The sequence below is a fragment of the Oryx dammah genome, unplaced genomic scaffold (genome assembly GCF_014754425.2).
Source record: "Oryx dammah isolate SB20612 unplaced genomic scaffold, SCBI_Odam_1.1 HiC_scaffold_23, whole genome shotgun sequence".
Taxonomy (NCBI): Eukaryota; Metazoa; Chordata; class Mammalia; order Artiodactyla; family Bovidae; genus Oryx; species Oryx dammah.
In genome coordinates this window covers 114297129-114313732 of record NW_024070207.1, presented here as the reverse complement: position 1 = coordinate 114313732, position 16604 = coordinate 114297129, and the positions used below count along the sequence as shown (strand labels likewise).

At 46.2% G+C, this 16604-nt stretch overlaps 1 protein-coding gene across 9 annotated transcripts in view; it reads right to left on the bottom strand.

The window, feature by feature from the left end:
* MAP7D2 (MAP7 domain containing 2) overlaps nucleotides 1–16086 on the bottom strand; it is a 97769-nt gene extending 81683 nt beyond the window's left edge. For 4 of the 9 annotated variants that reach the window (XM_040266274.1, XM_040266275.1, XM_040266282.1 and 1 more), the window contains exon 1: nucleotides 15827–15994. In XM_040266274.1, the coding sequence (XP_040122208.1) occupies nucleotides 15827–15953 (127 nt within the window). In that variant the 5' untranslated portion in view covers nucleotides 15954–15994. Of the gene's footprint in view, nucleotides 1–2060; nucleotides 2221–15624; nucleotides 15744–15826 lie in introns of those variants that run through there. The other 5 variants (XM_040266273.1, XM_040266280.1, XM_040266276.1 and 2 more) reach the window with 4 other exon arrangements.
* Nucleotides 16087–16604: the final 518 nt, after the last annotated feature.

Sequence of the window (16604 nt, the reverse complement as noted above, 5' to 3'; positions counted from 1 at the left end):
TATTACAAATTTGAGGCTGAAACATTTTAATTGCATTAGTCAGGTTTCAACCCATTAGGTAGTTAAGATTTAATGCTTATACATATAACCTTGTCATTTGGAAGAAGAATCAAAAACAGAACAGCACAGATAAATATCTCTGCTTTTCACTCTATTAAACAGCCTGCAACTGTAAGACACCTCTTTGTCAGTTGCTTCATTTGCTACTATTTTCTCCCATTCTGAAGGCTGTCTTTTCAACTTGCTTATAGTTTCCTTTGTTGTGCAGAAGCTTTTAATTTCAATTAGGTCCCATTTGTTTATTTTTGCTTTTATTTCCAAAATTCTGGGAGGTGGGTCATAGAGGATCCTACTGTGATTTATGTTGGAGAGTGTTTTGCCTATGTTCTCCTCTAAGAGTTTTATAGTTTCTGATTTTACATTTAGATCTTTAATCCATTTTGAGTTTATTTTTGTGTATGGTGTTAGAAAGTGTTCTTGTAGTTTTTAGTGCTAAACTTGGATTATAAGTAAATTACAGAAAGCACAGCTCAGTAGGTCACTAGGTCCTTGAAAGGCAATACCAGTATTTATCATCATAAATATATTATATACAACATATATATACACACTATATATATACATTGTATGTATGTTGTGTATATATATATATACACAATATATATATGTACATTGCATAATATACAACATATATTATATACAAACATATAATTTTTATGTTCATAGACATGTTGTACTCAATGCATAGATGATGACAATGATATCCGTGACCTCAAGGAGCATAGCTACATGCAAGACACCACACTAAGCACTTTGCATTCATTACCTCATATAATCCTCCTGTCAACTCTGTGAGGAATTTGCTACTATATTCATAAGAAGTTGTGTCTGGAAGAGACCATGAAACTAACCCATGGCCCCACAGCAAGTTAGTGGCCACACTAGTACCTGATCAGAAGAAGGTAAGTGATAAACTCATCAAAAATTTCTAAAAATTTTATTGTGGTAGGAATATTTAACATGATACACTGTTAAAAAAGCTCAATGTGTACAATACGGTTGAACAGCAGATCTCTAGAACTTATTAATTTTATTTAACTGAAACTTTACACCCACTGATGAGTAACTCTCCATTTCCCCCCAGCTCCTGGCAACCACTATTACATTCTTTGATGCTATGAATTCGATTCTTCTGGGTACCCTCTTGAGGTGGAAACATGTAGTATTTGTCTTTCTGTAACTGGCTTATTTCACTTATCATAATGTTCTCAAGGTGTTGTCTCTGCAGGTGCCCTGATCTGGATTCTGAGGAGGGGACTCCAAGCGATTGGGCTCTCGGCCTCCTTGGTCCAGGATGACAAGGAACAAAGAGGGAGCAGGGTCTAAGTCCTAGAGGGACAGGGCTTAGCAGGAATGCAGGCACCTGAGTTTCTCCGCAATGTGAATACAGCAGGCAGAGCAGTGAAAGGCCAGGGGGTCCCCAGCACCAGCCCTGCTCAGCCTGTCCCAGGAGCGTCTACCCTGAGATAGTAGTTTTCTTAGAAGACCGACTCCCTCAGGATCTGAGTGCTGACCAGCCGAGGCTCAATCAGTGACACAGGTTTTCCCACAAGGGCTGGGAAAGTCCTCTGCCACGTGGCCGGCAAGCTCCTCATGCACACACCACACCCGATGGTCAAAGTCACGGTAGCCAGAACCGCTGCAAACACCCCAGCACCTGGAAACAGAAGCCTGAGGCCTTGAAACCTGAGCACCTTCCTGGAGCCAGGTGCATGCCCGGCCAAGGAGAGCATCGCGAACAAGCATAGGAAGTGGCCCCTCATGTCCAGATGCTCCTGAAGGAGCCACAACCCTGCCTGCCTTTGTCTCACACTTGTCCCACCTTCCAGACCAGGCTCGCCAGCCCCAGGACTGCTGTGCCCAGCCTGCCACGTCCAGGGGCATCGCAAAATCACTTCCACTCTGCCTCCGCCATCCTCAGCAATCCCAGCCTGAAGCTTCCACGGCAGGTTTCAGTCTACACACGCGACATTCCCTGGGATCAGGGACACCCGGCTTACCTTGAAAGGTCTTCCTCCCACAGGCGAGAAGCTGCAGCGTGCTGCTACACGAGCCGAGTCCAGGGAGAAGGAAAACCCAAGCCTCTGTGCAAGGTCCAGGTTCAGCCTCCCCATAAGGCGGCCTGTGGAACTGCACAGCCCTCTCTCATTTACATGCACGCTGAAGTCATTTCCAACCAACGCCCTCAGGAGTTGAGGCCCATATCCCCTTCTAGGGCACTGCTCACTTATAGATTAACTACCTTGGGAGAGAAGAGTGTGCAGAAGTTAGAAACAATGCTCTCTGCTCTGGTCCTATTTTTGTTTGGGAGAAAACCCACCTTGAGCCAGAGATGGGATTGTAAGCATAGGCTCTCATCTACACCTTTAGCTTTGCTCAGTTCTCTGCTGAAAACTTCCCTTAGTAATTTCTTACTCTCCAAGGAGCACTTATTGTACTGGCTACTCTGAGATTTGTCTCATGAAAAAGTGTACAGTTTGGCCAAGACAGAGGCATGTAAACACATATTTATAATGTAATAATGATCAGCTCAATAAATCTGTATCAGAGCAAAGGAGGACACACTGCCTGGGGGAGGCAGCTGTGCATGTGCCCCAACGTCCACTTCAAATGACTGCAATGAAAAAGACCAGCAAGAGCAGGCACTGACAAAGACAGACAAGAACTGGGGCTCTCATGCCCTCCTGGTGGGGATACAGAATGGCAGGCAGAGTCACAGCCTCCTAGAGAAGCCCATGTTCCAAGCCCTGGACCCATGAAAATGTCACCCTCTGTGACAAAAAGGCCTCTGCAGATGTGATTAAGGTAAGGGTCTGGAGATGGGGAGACTGCAGGATTTTCCAGCTGGGCCCCATGTAGCTACAGGGAGGCAAGAAAGCTAGAGTGGGAGAGAGGACACATCACAAGAGCAGCAGAAACTGGAGAGAACAGGCGACTGGAAGAGGCTGCGCTGCTGGCCCTGGCAACGGGGGGTGGGGCGCGGCCCGAGGGGTGCGGGCAGCTGCCAGCAGCTGGAGAGGGCAAGGTGATGGCTTCTTCCCCCAGAGCTCCGGAAAGACTCTGCTAACACCTGGACTTTAGCACTTCTGATGTCCAGAATTAGAAGATAATAAATCCACATTGCTATAAGCCACTAAATTTGTGGTAACCGGTTATAACAGCAATAGGGAACTACTTCCAACTGTTTGGAAAACAGTTTGGCACTATCAGCAAAAGTTGAACATATGCTTACCTTCTGACCCAGTAATTCAACTCCTAGGTATGCACACAACAGAAATGCATGTGTGTGGGCACCGAGAGATATGTGCAAGCATGCTCCTAGCAGTTTTATTCACAACAGAAAACTGGAAATAACTGCCTATCAGCAAGAGAATGGATAAAACAAACTGTAGTATGTATAGTCAGATAATCTAATATTACCCAGAAATAAAAAGAAATGAACCACTGATATCTGCAACATCATGGGTGAATCTTATAATTCTGAAAGGAAAAAAACAGACACACACACAAAAACTATATACTCAATTAAGAAGTTCTGGAGATGGATGGTGGTGATGGTTGTACAATAATGTGAATGTACTTGCTGCTACTTAACTGTACATTAAAAATGGCTAAAATGATAAATTTTATGTGATGTATATTTTGCTGCAATATTAATGTACATACTATAAGAATCTATTTCTATAAACCTCAAAACAAGTAAAACTAACCTATAGTGAAAAGAGTTGAGAACAATGGCCACCTTTAGGGAGTTCTGTCTAGAAGGAGGCCCAGGGGAGCCATCTGGGTACTCGAAATATTTAGTTTCTTGATCTGGGTGTTGGTTACATGGATGTACATGTAAATATTCATCAGACTGTGTGCTTAAGATCTGTGCACTTTACTTTCCAAATGCCAACCCCAAGTTTATTTCCACGTGATCTTAGTTACCTGAATTAGTGTTATCAACACCATAATGGAAATGGAAGAGAAAAGAAAAACCCACCCAAAGTGTGTGTGATCGGGAAAGGCTTCCGGAAAGAGGTGAGACGTGAGCCAAGCATGAGCATGGGCAGTGAGGCACATGTGGGTGCAGAGAGTGCTGGAGACAACCAGCTGGGGGTGATCACTGACCAGAGATGGATGCTGGAGGGGTAAGCAGGAGCCCTGTTCCAACACAACCAACCTGGGAAACCCCAGCAGAAGTTTAGACTGTGCTTAGGCTAGGCTGATGTCAGAGGTCACACAAGAGTACAACACGATGGATCCATGGCAGGAGGGTGACATAGACAGAGACCTCTGAGGTTCCTGTGATAATGGCTGTGCCCTAAATGACAGGGTCTGACCTAGGCATTGGCAGTGGGGATGGGGTCATGAGAGATGGACACAGAACCCCCTGCCTTGGTTGTAATGGGAGAAGGAGAAGGGAAGTCTGGTAAGTCTGCTGGTTAATAAGCCCACATGGTTGGTGATCCTGCTAATCAGAGTGGGCAAGACCAGACTACCTTTTCCCCAGCCTTTTGGGCTGGCAGTGGAGGACCACAGCATGTCAGGGTTGGAAAGCGTTAGTCAGATGACCTAAAGCACCAGTGCACTCACAAGTAACCAAGTTCTTCTCCCAGGCCAACACGTGAGGCCACAGTTGTGAGGAGCAAGCTGGACGAGAGAGCTGAGGCTTGCCAAATTCAGTGAGCACGTCCTAGAGAAGGGAGAACTGATCCCTTCAGCTGCACTGCTCATGGCTCCCCTCGCCACCCTCACCTTCCACTATGGGCTTCTCCTGTGATCTCAGTCCCCGCCAACATCCCCCTGGAAAAGTTTTCCCCACAGCCCATCCATATTCTGCAAAGCTCAATATTTCATCTCATGATCTGATGATGCCTTATAAGTCAATCTGGCTTCTCCTCCAACCAAGGTGTATAACCAAAACTGAAGCAGGGACAAAGAGGGCATCCCAGGGCCCCCAGGAGCCAAAAATAAGTCTTGTCTGGTAGATCTATCATCGCACTGCAGATAAGATGTGAACCACAAGAGCTAAATGCCAGTTCTGATCTTGGTGGCCTGTGCACATCTGAGAGGACCCGAATAACAAGTACTAAATACCAGAGCTTGTAGAGAAGAAACAAGTAATAGATGGGACAAATTAGGAGTTTGGCATTAACATACTATATATAAAACTACTATATATAAAATAGATAATCAGCAAGGACCTACTGTATAGCACACGGAACTCTATTCAATATTCTGCAATAATCTATATGGGAAAAGAATCTGAAAAAGAATGGATATATGTATAGGTATAACTGAATCACTTTGCTGTATACCTGAAACTAAATTAACCATACTCCAAAATAAAATAAAAATTAAATTAAAGAAAAAAAGAATAGATGAGTTTGAAGGAACTTTTTGAGCCCAAAACACACTCATTTCTGATCTCACCTGGCAAGGTCAGTAAACATCTAGTTAACTGCAGAGTCCAATTCAGAAGCTGTTACCACATATGGCTATTAAAATTGTTTTAAATCAGATACAAACAAAAAGTCAGTTCCTCACTGCTCAATAGCCACATGTGGCAAGTGGCTACCATTTGGAACACACGGAGAACAGAAAGCTCTACTGGACAGCACTGTGTATAACATCTCCTGCTTGAATTGGCCTGATCATAAGAGACACTCACTCTGAAATCTTTATGCACCACTACAGGGCATCTTTATACACCTTTAAAAGGGGGGCAAGAATCCTTTTCATTTTTAGCTAATAAAGGTAAAATTATGTACCACACAGGACATTCAACACTCTTTAGTAGAAAGGCACTGGGTCTTTTTGGGTCTCTCAGTCAAAACTGAGAGAAAGTAAAAGACAAGTAAGAGAAATGGAAGCTGAGGGGGGAAAAAAAGAAATAGAAGCTGATTAGGGTAGAGTGAAACAGTTCATTTCACTCCCTTGACTGTTTTGCTGTAAAGAGAGTTACTCTCGCTCCAGAAGATTAAGGATACACAGAAATTGTGCTTAATTGCTCAATCGTGTCTGTCCGACTCTCTGTGACTGAATGGACTGTAGCCCGCCAGGCTCCTCTGTCCATAGGATTTTCCAGGCAAGAAAACTGGAGTGGGTTGCCATGCCCTCCTCCATATGCAGAAATTAATAGACCATTAATAAGAAGCAATTATTCTTTAGAAATAATTCATGACTGCTGAAAACAAAATCAAGTGAAGTGGAAATTGCCTCTTGAGAAACCTATATGCAGGTCATGAAGCAACGGTTAGAACTGGACATGGAACAACAGACTGGTTCCAAATAGGAAAAGGAGTACGTCAAGGCTGTATATTGTCACCCTGCTTATTTAACTTCTATGCAGAGTACATCATGAGAAACGCTGGGCTGGAAGAAGCACAAGCTGGAATCAAGATTGCCGGGAGAAATATCAATAATCTCAGATATGCAGATGACACCACCCTTATGGCAGAAAGTGAAGAGGAACTAAAAAGCCTCTTGATGAAAGTGAAAGAGGAGAGTGACAAAGTTGGCTTAAAGCTCAACATTCAGAAAACGAAGATCATGGCATCTGGTCCCATCACTTCATGGGAAATAGGTGGGGAAACAGTAGAAACAGTGTCAGACTTTATTTTTTGGGGCTCCAAAATCACTGCAGATGGTGACTGCAGCCATGAAATTAAAAGATGCTTACTCCTTGGAAGGAAAGTTATGACCAACCTAGACAACATATTAAAAAGCAGAGACATTACTTTGTCAACAAAGGTTCATCTAGTCAAGGCTATGGTTTTTCCAGTGGTCATGTATGGATGCGAGAATTGGACTGTGAAGAAGGCTGAGCACCGAAGAATCGATGCTTTTGAACTGTGGTGTTGGAGAAGACTCCTGAGAGTCCCTTGCACTGCAAGGAGATCCAACCAGTCCATTCTAAAGATCAGCCCTGGGATTTCTTTGGGAGGAATGATGCTAAAGCTGAAACTCCAGTACTTTGGCCACCTGATGCAAAGAGTTGACTCATTGGAAAAGACTCTGATGCTGGGAGGGATTGGGGGCAGGAGGAGAAGGGGACGACCGAGGATGAGATGGCTGGATGGCATCACCGACTCGATGGACGTAAGTTTGAGTGAACCCCGGGAGATGGTGATGGACAGGGAGGCATGGCGTGCTGCGATTCATGGGGTCGCAGAGTCGGACACGACTGAGCGACTGAACTGAACTTAGGAGGGGGGAAAAAAGAGCAGGAACATGTTTCGCAGTAAGAAAACTGCAATTAGAATCAGAAATATTTTAAAGAGGGCTTTTTGTCTGAGGATATAACTAAATCTACTTCAATAATATTGGTTATCTAACTAAAGAAAATGAACAAAGTTTTGTTCATAACAGATATCTACATGAGCAAAAATTATCCACTTGCAAAGAAAGCTTCCACTGAAGGCTGTTATAGTATTTCACCACAAATTGTCACCCCTGACTGGTGCTCAAGAGAACCGAACACACACAGTTAGCTAGGTAGAGAAGTGCAAACTCTCATAAGAGGAGACACCCCCTGCACAAGGACATTTGCCTCTCTAGTCAGTGGAATGCTGAAAGCACAGGCCTAGGTGCTAAGGGAAGAGAACATAGGTATTCCGTTATGTCCTCCTCTCTCTCCTTCCTTCTGCTTATACAAAATATAGCAAAAATACATATGAAAAGTGGGAGGGAAAGAGAAAAACAAGGGCAGGGATAAGAAGAAAGTGCATTTAATAGATCTACCATAGAAGTTGGTGTTGCACACTGGCTGACCTGCTAAACCCACAGTTAACTTGGTACCAAAGGCAAAGACAGATCAATTGCACAGGATGGGGACAAATTGGTTTGGGCCGGGACTTGTCCTGCAGGTCCTGAAAGTGAGTGTGGTTGCCTGGCCCTGCCCAGTGAGTTCCCCTAGAGCTAGTGCCAGCTTCACCACATCATAAGACCTAGGATACTGGAGGTGGCTCGGCCCCTGCATTCCCTGAAACTGTTCAATTACGTGGTCTCCAGTTAGGGGGTGTGTCCTGTCAGTCAACCAGAACTTGGTGATCACAATCAGAGAGTGGCTTCTGTGAACAGGAGCTGCTGCTGCTGCTGCTGCTAAGTCACTTCAGTCGTGTCCAACTCTGTGTGATCCCATAGACGGGAGCCCACCAGGCTCCCCCGTCCCTGGGATTCTCCAGGCAACAACACTGGAGTGGGCTGCCATTTCCTTCTCCAATGCATGAATGTGAAAAGTGAAAGTGAAGTCGCTCAGTCGTGTCCAACCCTCAGCGACTCCATGGACTGCAACCTACCAGGTTCCTCCGTCCATGGGATTTTCCAGGCAAGGGTACTGGAGTGGGGTGAACAGGAGCTAGGAAGGCACAGTGCTAGCCTTGGGGGGAACGACCAGACCTGGCCTCACAGAGACCATCCTGAAGAGGGGCTTCGCCACTGGACCTGACACTGAATGTGGAGTGTGTGTGCTGGCTAATACCACTCTCCTCCCACTGTTCCATCACTATCATACCATGCTCTTCCATGATAACAGCCCAACATTTACCAGGAAGCCAAGGCTACTCCCTTTCCACACGTTGTGAATAATCCAAGACAGTAATCCATATCCGGACCTTGGCACCTGCCCACGTCAGGGAAAGCAAAAGCAGCCTCTCCCCTTGGGAGCCTGAGGGTCCAGGCAGGTTTTGCCTTATTGCAGGGGAGGCCGTTTTATCAAAGCATCTTTTCATCTCCACACAAGAGAGCTACGATAGGTGGAATACTGCAGCATACATCCTGTTCTTCATGAGCCACTCAATGCCATGGTGCCCTATGTGACCAACAGAGCTTTCTGCCATGAGGGAAATGTTTTAGATCACCATGTCCAATATGTGAGCCACTAGCCACAGTGACTACTGAGCACCTGAATTGTTCACTAGTCCATGTAGAGATGAGCTGGAAGTGTCAAGTCTTCCACTGGTTTTGGAACACTTGGTGCAAAGGACAAAATGTGAGATATTTCATTAATAATTCTTTATATTAATTACATGTTGAAATGACAATATTTTGGATATACTGAGTTAAATAGTTAAAGCTAGCATTCTATTTGTATTAACTAGCACCAACCTATACTCAGTAGTTTTCTTTAAATTGTTCTTTAAATTGAATATTTTTTCATATTTTACTTCATGCTGAAAATATTCATGAAGTTAGTTTGATGTATTAGTTGTACTTTTACAATACAAGGAAAGAATCCACAGGACTATTAATCTAAAACTGAAAAGATAAGTTTGTCCACATGTAATCTAAATCATCTTGTATATCACACCCTTTGGGAAATGCTGCTGCTGCTGCTAAGTCGCTTCAGTCGTGTCCTACTCTGTGCGACCCCATGGACGGCAGCCCACCAGGCTCCCCTGTCCCTGGGATTCTCCAGGCAAGAACACTGAAGTGGGGTGCCATTCCCTTCTCCAATGCATGAAAGTGAAAAGTGAAAGTGAAGTCGCTCAGTCATGTCCAACTCTTCGTGACCCCATGGACTGCAGCCCACCAGGCTCCTCTGTCCATGGGATTTTCCAGGCAAGAGTACTGGAGTAGGGTGCCACTGCTTTCTCCGTGGGAAATGCTAGTCCAGGGCAAAAGTACTCAGTGTATGGCCTGTGGACAGATGCCAGACTCCTTATGGTTCATTATTGTACACAGTAATGATATAAATTGAGAGCACATATTTAGAAACATTTGTAGAAATTTGACAAAGCAACCTGATACCCATTGATATCCTGGAATCTGGCAAACAAGAGATTCTGTTAAATGAAACTTCTCTCCCTCTAAGCATTTTTGTTGATACAATTTTTGCTGTAGTTCTAAGAAATGAAGGTCATCATCAACTTTATACAGTAAAGTAACTGTGTACTATAAAAAAGGCACATAAAATCTTCATAAAATGTGTATCAACAGTACTAAGCTACATCTTGAGTAGGGTACAGAAAATGTGGGAGGCATGGCCCATGCATAAAAGGAGTTTGTTATAATCTATCTGGAATAGAACAGAGGCATGGAGATTAAAAATACTTAACTCTAGAGTCAAACACACTTGGGTTTGAGCCCTGGCTCGCCACTTAATGTGTGACTTTGACCAACTTATTTAAATCTCTCTCTCTTTTTTTTTTTTTTTGCTGAGCCTCATGGCTTGCAGGATCTTAGTTCCATGACTAGGGATCAAACCCAGGCCCTGGCAGTGAATGCACCAAGTCAAGGAATTCCCTTACTTAACATCTCAATTTCAAGGTACTCACCTGTTACAGTAGAGAACCTCTAGAAAGGCAGATTCCTCCTCTTCCAGTAGGTGCTTACCACACATCGCCTCAAGAGGTGGAGTATATTTCCCCTCCCCTTGAATCTGGGCTGGCTCTGTGACTTGCTTTGACCAAATGCAGCAGAAAGGACATTCTAGGACCTTCAAGTCTGGACCATAAGAAAACTGGCAACTTGTGGTTCCCTGCTCTTGAAGCACAGCTGCAAAACCACAGCTGCCAAATCATACCACCTGCCCTGTGAGTGCTGACTATGCTGAGCACATTATGAGCTCTATCCTATTAAATCCTCCCAACAAAGCCCACCAGACTACTGACCAGCATCCACCAGAAAACCCCATCTCTCATCTACCTGATTCAGCCCTGAAAATCCTTCTGTTGTGTAAGTCAATTAGTACAGCTAATACAGAAGGCAAAATGTCACTGTGGAGAACAGTATGGAGAGTCCTTAAAAAAACTAGGAATGGATTCTTTACCAGCTGAGCTACCAGGGAAGCCCAAAACTACCATATGACCCAACAATCCTATTACTGGACATATACCCTGAGGAAACCATAACTGAAAAGGACACATGTACTCCAATGTTCATTACAGCACTATTTACAATAGCTGGGACATGGAAGCAACCTAGATGTCCGTCAACAGATGAATGGATAAAGAAGCTGTGGTACATATACACGATGGAATATTACTCAGCCATAAAAAAGAATGCATTTGAATCAGTTCTAATGAGCTGGCTGAACCTAGAGCCTGTTATACAGAGTGGCATCATAAAAAGGAAAACAAATATTGTATATTAATGCATATATATGGAATCTAGAAAGATGGTACTGATGAACCTATATGGGCAGCAGTGGAGATGCAGACATAGTGAACAGACTTTTAGTACAGTGGGGGAAGGAGAGGGTGGGACAAATTGAGAGAGTAGCATGGAAACATATATATTAACATACGTAAAATAGATAGCCAATGGGAATTTGCCGTATGGTGTAGGGAGCTCACCTTGGTACTCTGTGACAACCTGGAGGGGTGGGAGGGAGGTTCCAGAGGGAGGAGACATATGTATACCTATGGCTGATTCATGTTGATATATGGGAGAAATGAACACAATATTGTAAAGGAATTATCCTTCAATGAAAAATAAATAAATTTTCAAAAAGAATATAAAATGTTCTTTCAAAAAATGAACCACTTCAGAAGATGGGGCATCTGAATGAAAGGAAAACATCCTTTAATTTTGGAGAGGAAAGAGGGTTAGAGACAGAAATGACAGACTTTGACCAGTTGTGTCACCAGGCTCAGGACATCAAAAAAATAAACAGTTTATAGTCAGGCAGGCTTTCAGGAGTTGGCCCTGAAGGTTCTGCCAAGTCCAAGTCCATCAGTGCCATCATTCAACAAAGCCAGAACAGAAGCCCCAGACCAAATGCAACTTTGTCTCTCTGTCTCCTGACCTAGGGGAGTGGGAATGTCTTTCTCAAGGCCAAAGGGACTCATGATGTTAGAACACATGCACAAGCTCAACTCGTTCCTCTTAGGTTCAAACAATTTTAGTATTAAAGTGGTCAAGAATGGTTGTAGGGAATTCCCTGTGGGTCCAGTGGTTAGGGCTCTGCAATTTCATTACCGAGGGGTTCAATTCCTGGCCGGAGAACTAAGATCCCACAGCTGCATGGCTGGACAATTAAAAAAAAAAGTTTCAAATGCAACTTTGAGAGAGGATGAAGAACTCTGAATTTCTTGCGGCCGGACTCCCAACCTTTCCAACTTGGTCCTACCCTACTGTGGTCCCCAGGGGAGTCTCTCCTGAACTTCCTATGCACCCTTCCATTTGCCTAATCTGGGTGGGAGGTGAGCAGGGAACTTCATCTCAGTTCAGTCGCTCAGTCGTGTCCAACTCTTTGCAACCCCATGGACTGCAGCACACCAGGCTTCCCTGTCCATCACCAACTCCCGGAGCTTACTCAAACTCATCCATTGAGTCAGTGATGCCAACCAACCATCTCATTCTCTGTCATCCCCTTCTCCTCCTGCCTTCAATCTTTCCTAGCCTCGGGGTCTTTTCTAGTGAGTCAGTTCTTCGCATCAGGTGGCCAAAGTATTGGAGCTTCAGCTTCAACATCAGTCCTTCCAATGAATATTCAGGACTAATTTCCTTTAGTATGGACTGGTTGGATCTCCTTGCTGTCCAAGGGACTCTCACCTCAAAGCAATTCCCTCCCGACCAGGGAACCATGGGCAAATGAATTCAACTTAGGAAACAGTATTTACCTGCAGAAAGCACTGTAAAGTTCAACATGTTCTGTAATCCCACTATTTCAATCTTCTCCACCGACATACTCCTTTAAACCAACTTGCGAGTATTTACTCAACCCAGTGGAGCTGCTCCCAGCATAATGCAATTGTCGAACATCAGTTACAGACCTACTGTGTGCAAAAACTTTGAGGATGAGTAGGATGACATCCAGCCACTCTCTGCATCAGGTGGCACTGTGAGAGGCACCTGTAATCTGGACCCAGGCCTTACTCTCAAGCTGATCATCTAATAGAAGGGACACTGAATGACCAGCTCGAGCATTTACTGTGTCAAGCACTGCTTTACAGCTACTAATTCCTTCATCTTCAAAGCAGTGCTTCTATTCCTTCCCTCCACCACGGTGTTCTTATACCCATTTTAAAGGTGAGAAAACTGAAGCTCAACAATGTCTCTGCAGGTAAGAAAGCAGGAAGAGGAGATGTGGCATTCACACCCAGGCAGTCAGGGCTCTGTTCACAGTGGGCACCCAATGAACAGCTGCCAAGAGGAGCTGGAAGGTTGATGTCATCACACGGGTGGAATAAGAAGACTGCTTTCCTGCAGGTGCTACAGGCACAAAAAAGACAAACTTCCTTAATTCAGACGAGAGAGGCCTATGGGAAAAGTGGAGAAGGGCGCATTTCAGACTGAGGGGAGCAGAGGACCTGTGTGTCACCAAGGCAGTCTGACAGACTCCGGTGACAGTCTGCTGCCTCTCCCTGCCTTCTAAAGGTACTTAAGCAGACTCAAGCAACAGGTGCTTGCACCTCATTCCTTATACCATGCACATAACAAAAGCACTAAAGAGAACAGTACTCTGGTCATTTCCATCCTGGGGTGTAGGTAAAGGGAAAGAAAGAAAGCATTACTGGGGGATAATAGGGAAAACTGCACAGGATTTCAATATCGGAAGAACCTGTTGCTAGAGGAAACAACCAGAAAGGTATTCTCATGAGACCTTCTACACCAGCTCCCAGGAAAACCACTTGCCGGCCCATATCCCCCCACTATGAAATTGTCTGAGAGCCTAAACCTCTCTGGAATTTGTCTTTTCTGGCCCTCAAAGCACTCAGCACAAACTTAGGAACAATGGTTGACCCTCAAGAAATGCAGGTTGAATCTCATCAAGAACAGGTCCCAGATGATAAAGCCTTGGATGGCCAAGAATAATCACTATGAGGATGGATAATCATAAAACCTTGAGGTTTTATCATCAAGACTTCTCTGAGGATGACATTATTTTTCAAAGTACCTAGCCTCACAAAACCTGCTTTAAAAGAGCAAACCCTTGTACTACCTGACACCTAAATTGAATACTTTAATTTTTCCACACCAACCCTAATGTACATGGAAGTTTATTAAATATTTTATCTTTTAAAAAATCTTTTGTTTGGGGCCGCACCTGGTGGCTTGCAGGATCTTAGGTCCCTGACCAGGGATCAAACTCCTCCCCTCTGCAATGGAAGGGAGGAGTCTTACCCTCTGGACCGCCTGGGAAGTCCCTGAAATATTTTAAGCCTTCACAGAACGTGTCTTTCCGTATTTCCGATGTCAAATGAAGGAATATAGCTTTAAGCTATTTTTTTACAATAAAAGTTTTCAACTAGAACTTAATAAGAATGGTACCCTTATTTATGGTTGTTGTTTCATCGCGAGGTCGTGTCCGACTCTTTGCGACCTCATGGACTGTAGCCCGTCAGGCTCCTCTGTCCATGGGATTTCTCTTAGTAAGTGCCTTCAAATAAAATAAAATACCACAGATGAATTTCAGGCCCAACCATACAGCTCCACCTTGACTCTACAACATCAAAACTACCTACTTATTTAAACTCTCGACCGAATTAAAAGGTGAATTTTAACAACCTTCCTTTTCCAATGTTTTATTCTATTAGGTTCCCCTCCCCCAACCTGGTCCTAACGGATGGGTAGGTTTTGGGTTCTTCCCTAGCAGATGCGACCGAGTTTCTCAAGCAAAAAAGACGAAAACAGAAGTACATGTTTATAGTATTTATATCACAATCCTGTGATAATTGTTAAATTCTGCCTTTCAAAATATGCATGATGAAAAACGCAAACCGGGAAAGATTTAAGCCACCCCCTCCTTTTCTAAATGATACAAATGAAGGCCCAATAAAAAAATACCACTTCCTCCATGCAAATCTTGTTTTAAGTGATTCAAGAACATTTCCCTTGATTTCTTTCCCTTCCTTGGTATACCTTACATAAAATACGCAGATCTTCACGATGTGATAAATCTCCAAATCCTCTACTTAAGATCTGTGCGTTTCTGTGGGAAGCATGCTATACTGCGGTAAAAACACGTCTTAAAAATAGCTCCCATTAACTTAAAAAAAAAAGGTGTTGTCAGGAAAAACACGAAATCGGTTTCCACGTTGCTTACACCCCCGCACTACCTGCAACCACTTTACAGAACGTTAAAAGACGCGAGACTAGCTTATCGAAAATTCCCTCAAATGTCCTCAAAATCTCTGCCCGCTTCGCTCGTTTGTGGGCAGCCAGTACGGGGACCGTGCCTCCTCAGCTCCCAGCAGCTGCAGCCCCGAGGGCCGGGGGCTCATCCGCCGCGCGGCCCCGCCAGACCCCGGAGCAGTGTACCCGCGGCCTCTGTTCGCACGAGCGGGCGGCCAGGGAGCCCGGCTAGGGGCTCGCACCTGGCCGCTCCGCCAGCGGGTGACGCGCGGGTTCGGCCCCACAGGGACGCCGCGAAGCGCAGAGCTGGGCTGCCGCTCGCGCTCGACGCCCGAGACGCAGAGTGGGCGGGCGCGCAGGCCCCGGCGACCCGCGGCGACCCCCGGCGACCCCCGGCGCCGGCTCGGCCAACCCCGGTGCCCCCCATGCCGGCTGCGCCGGGAGACTGGGCCAGACGCTCGGGGCCCCTCGGGCATCAAGCATGGCCTCTGCATCCACCCCTCACACCAAGCACACCTGTCACCCGCCCTGAGCCACCCCCCAATGGCACCTACTCACTCAGGTCGCCCGAGAGGGAGTGTCCCCTGTCACCGGCGCCGTGAGGGACGCGGCCCTGGGACCCCGCGCCTAGACGACCCCGGGCAGAGGAGAGGATGTTAGCCCGGCTCCGTGCCCCGCCTCCCGCCCCGGCGCGGCCCGCCCCGCCCCCCTCAGGGGCCTGAGGCGCCCACGCGCCCGCCTCAGCCCGAGAGTCCCCTACCTGAAGGCCGGTGGTTGGGCGGTGAGGTCCTCACCGCGCCCGGTTCGGCCATCTTCCCAGGAAGCGGAGGGGCCCGCGTAGCCCCCTCAGTCCCGGCTGTCGCCGCGCAGCCGACACCGTGCTCCATCGGGATGCCGGGGCTGCACAGGCGCACTGCCCCTGCCGCCGCGCTGTGGAACCCGCGCGCGTCCCCTCAACGACGTGCACGTGCGATGTGCGCACCGGTTCTCAAGCTGCGCATGCGTACCGCGTCCACACGCGAGGTGCACAGGGGTCCGCAGCAGGCGCGTACCTCATGCACTTAGCAATATGCACACCCACTCTCACGCATTACGCCTACACGGCGTGCACATGCAATGTGCACACTAGTTCTCACAGAGCTCCCACACACCGCGTGCACGTTCGAGGTGTACACTGGTCTTCACAGCGCAAAAGAACACACTGCATGGACACCGTTCCCCATACAGTGCTTACACACAGCAGGCAGCGTACACATCCCAGTGTAAACATACATCATCACACAGTGAATACACTCAGTGTCATACACAGGGAATGCAGTTTCTCGCAGCATACACTCACATCCTCACTCAGCTTGCAAACACAGTGCACACACACCTGCCCACCCAGCATGCACACGTTCTCACACACCGTGCATTCAAACCCTCACACGGCTCGCATTGAGTTCACACACACTAGGCAACCACATACTTAGAGCTGCAGCTCTGGCAACAGGTCCTAGTAGGGCCTCCGGCAGGCGCCGCTTGGGCCCGTGCCATGT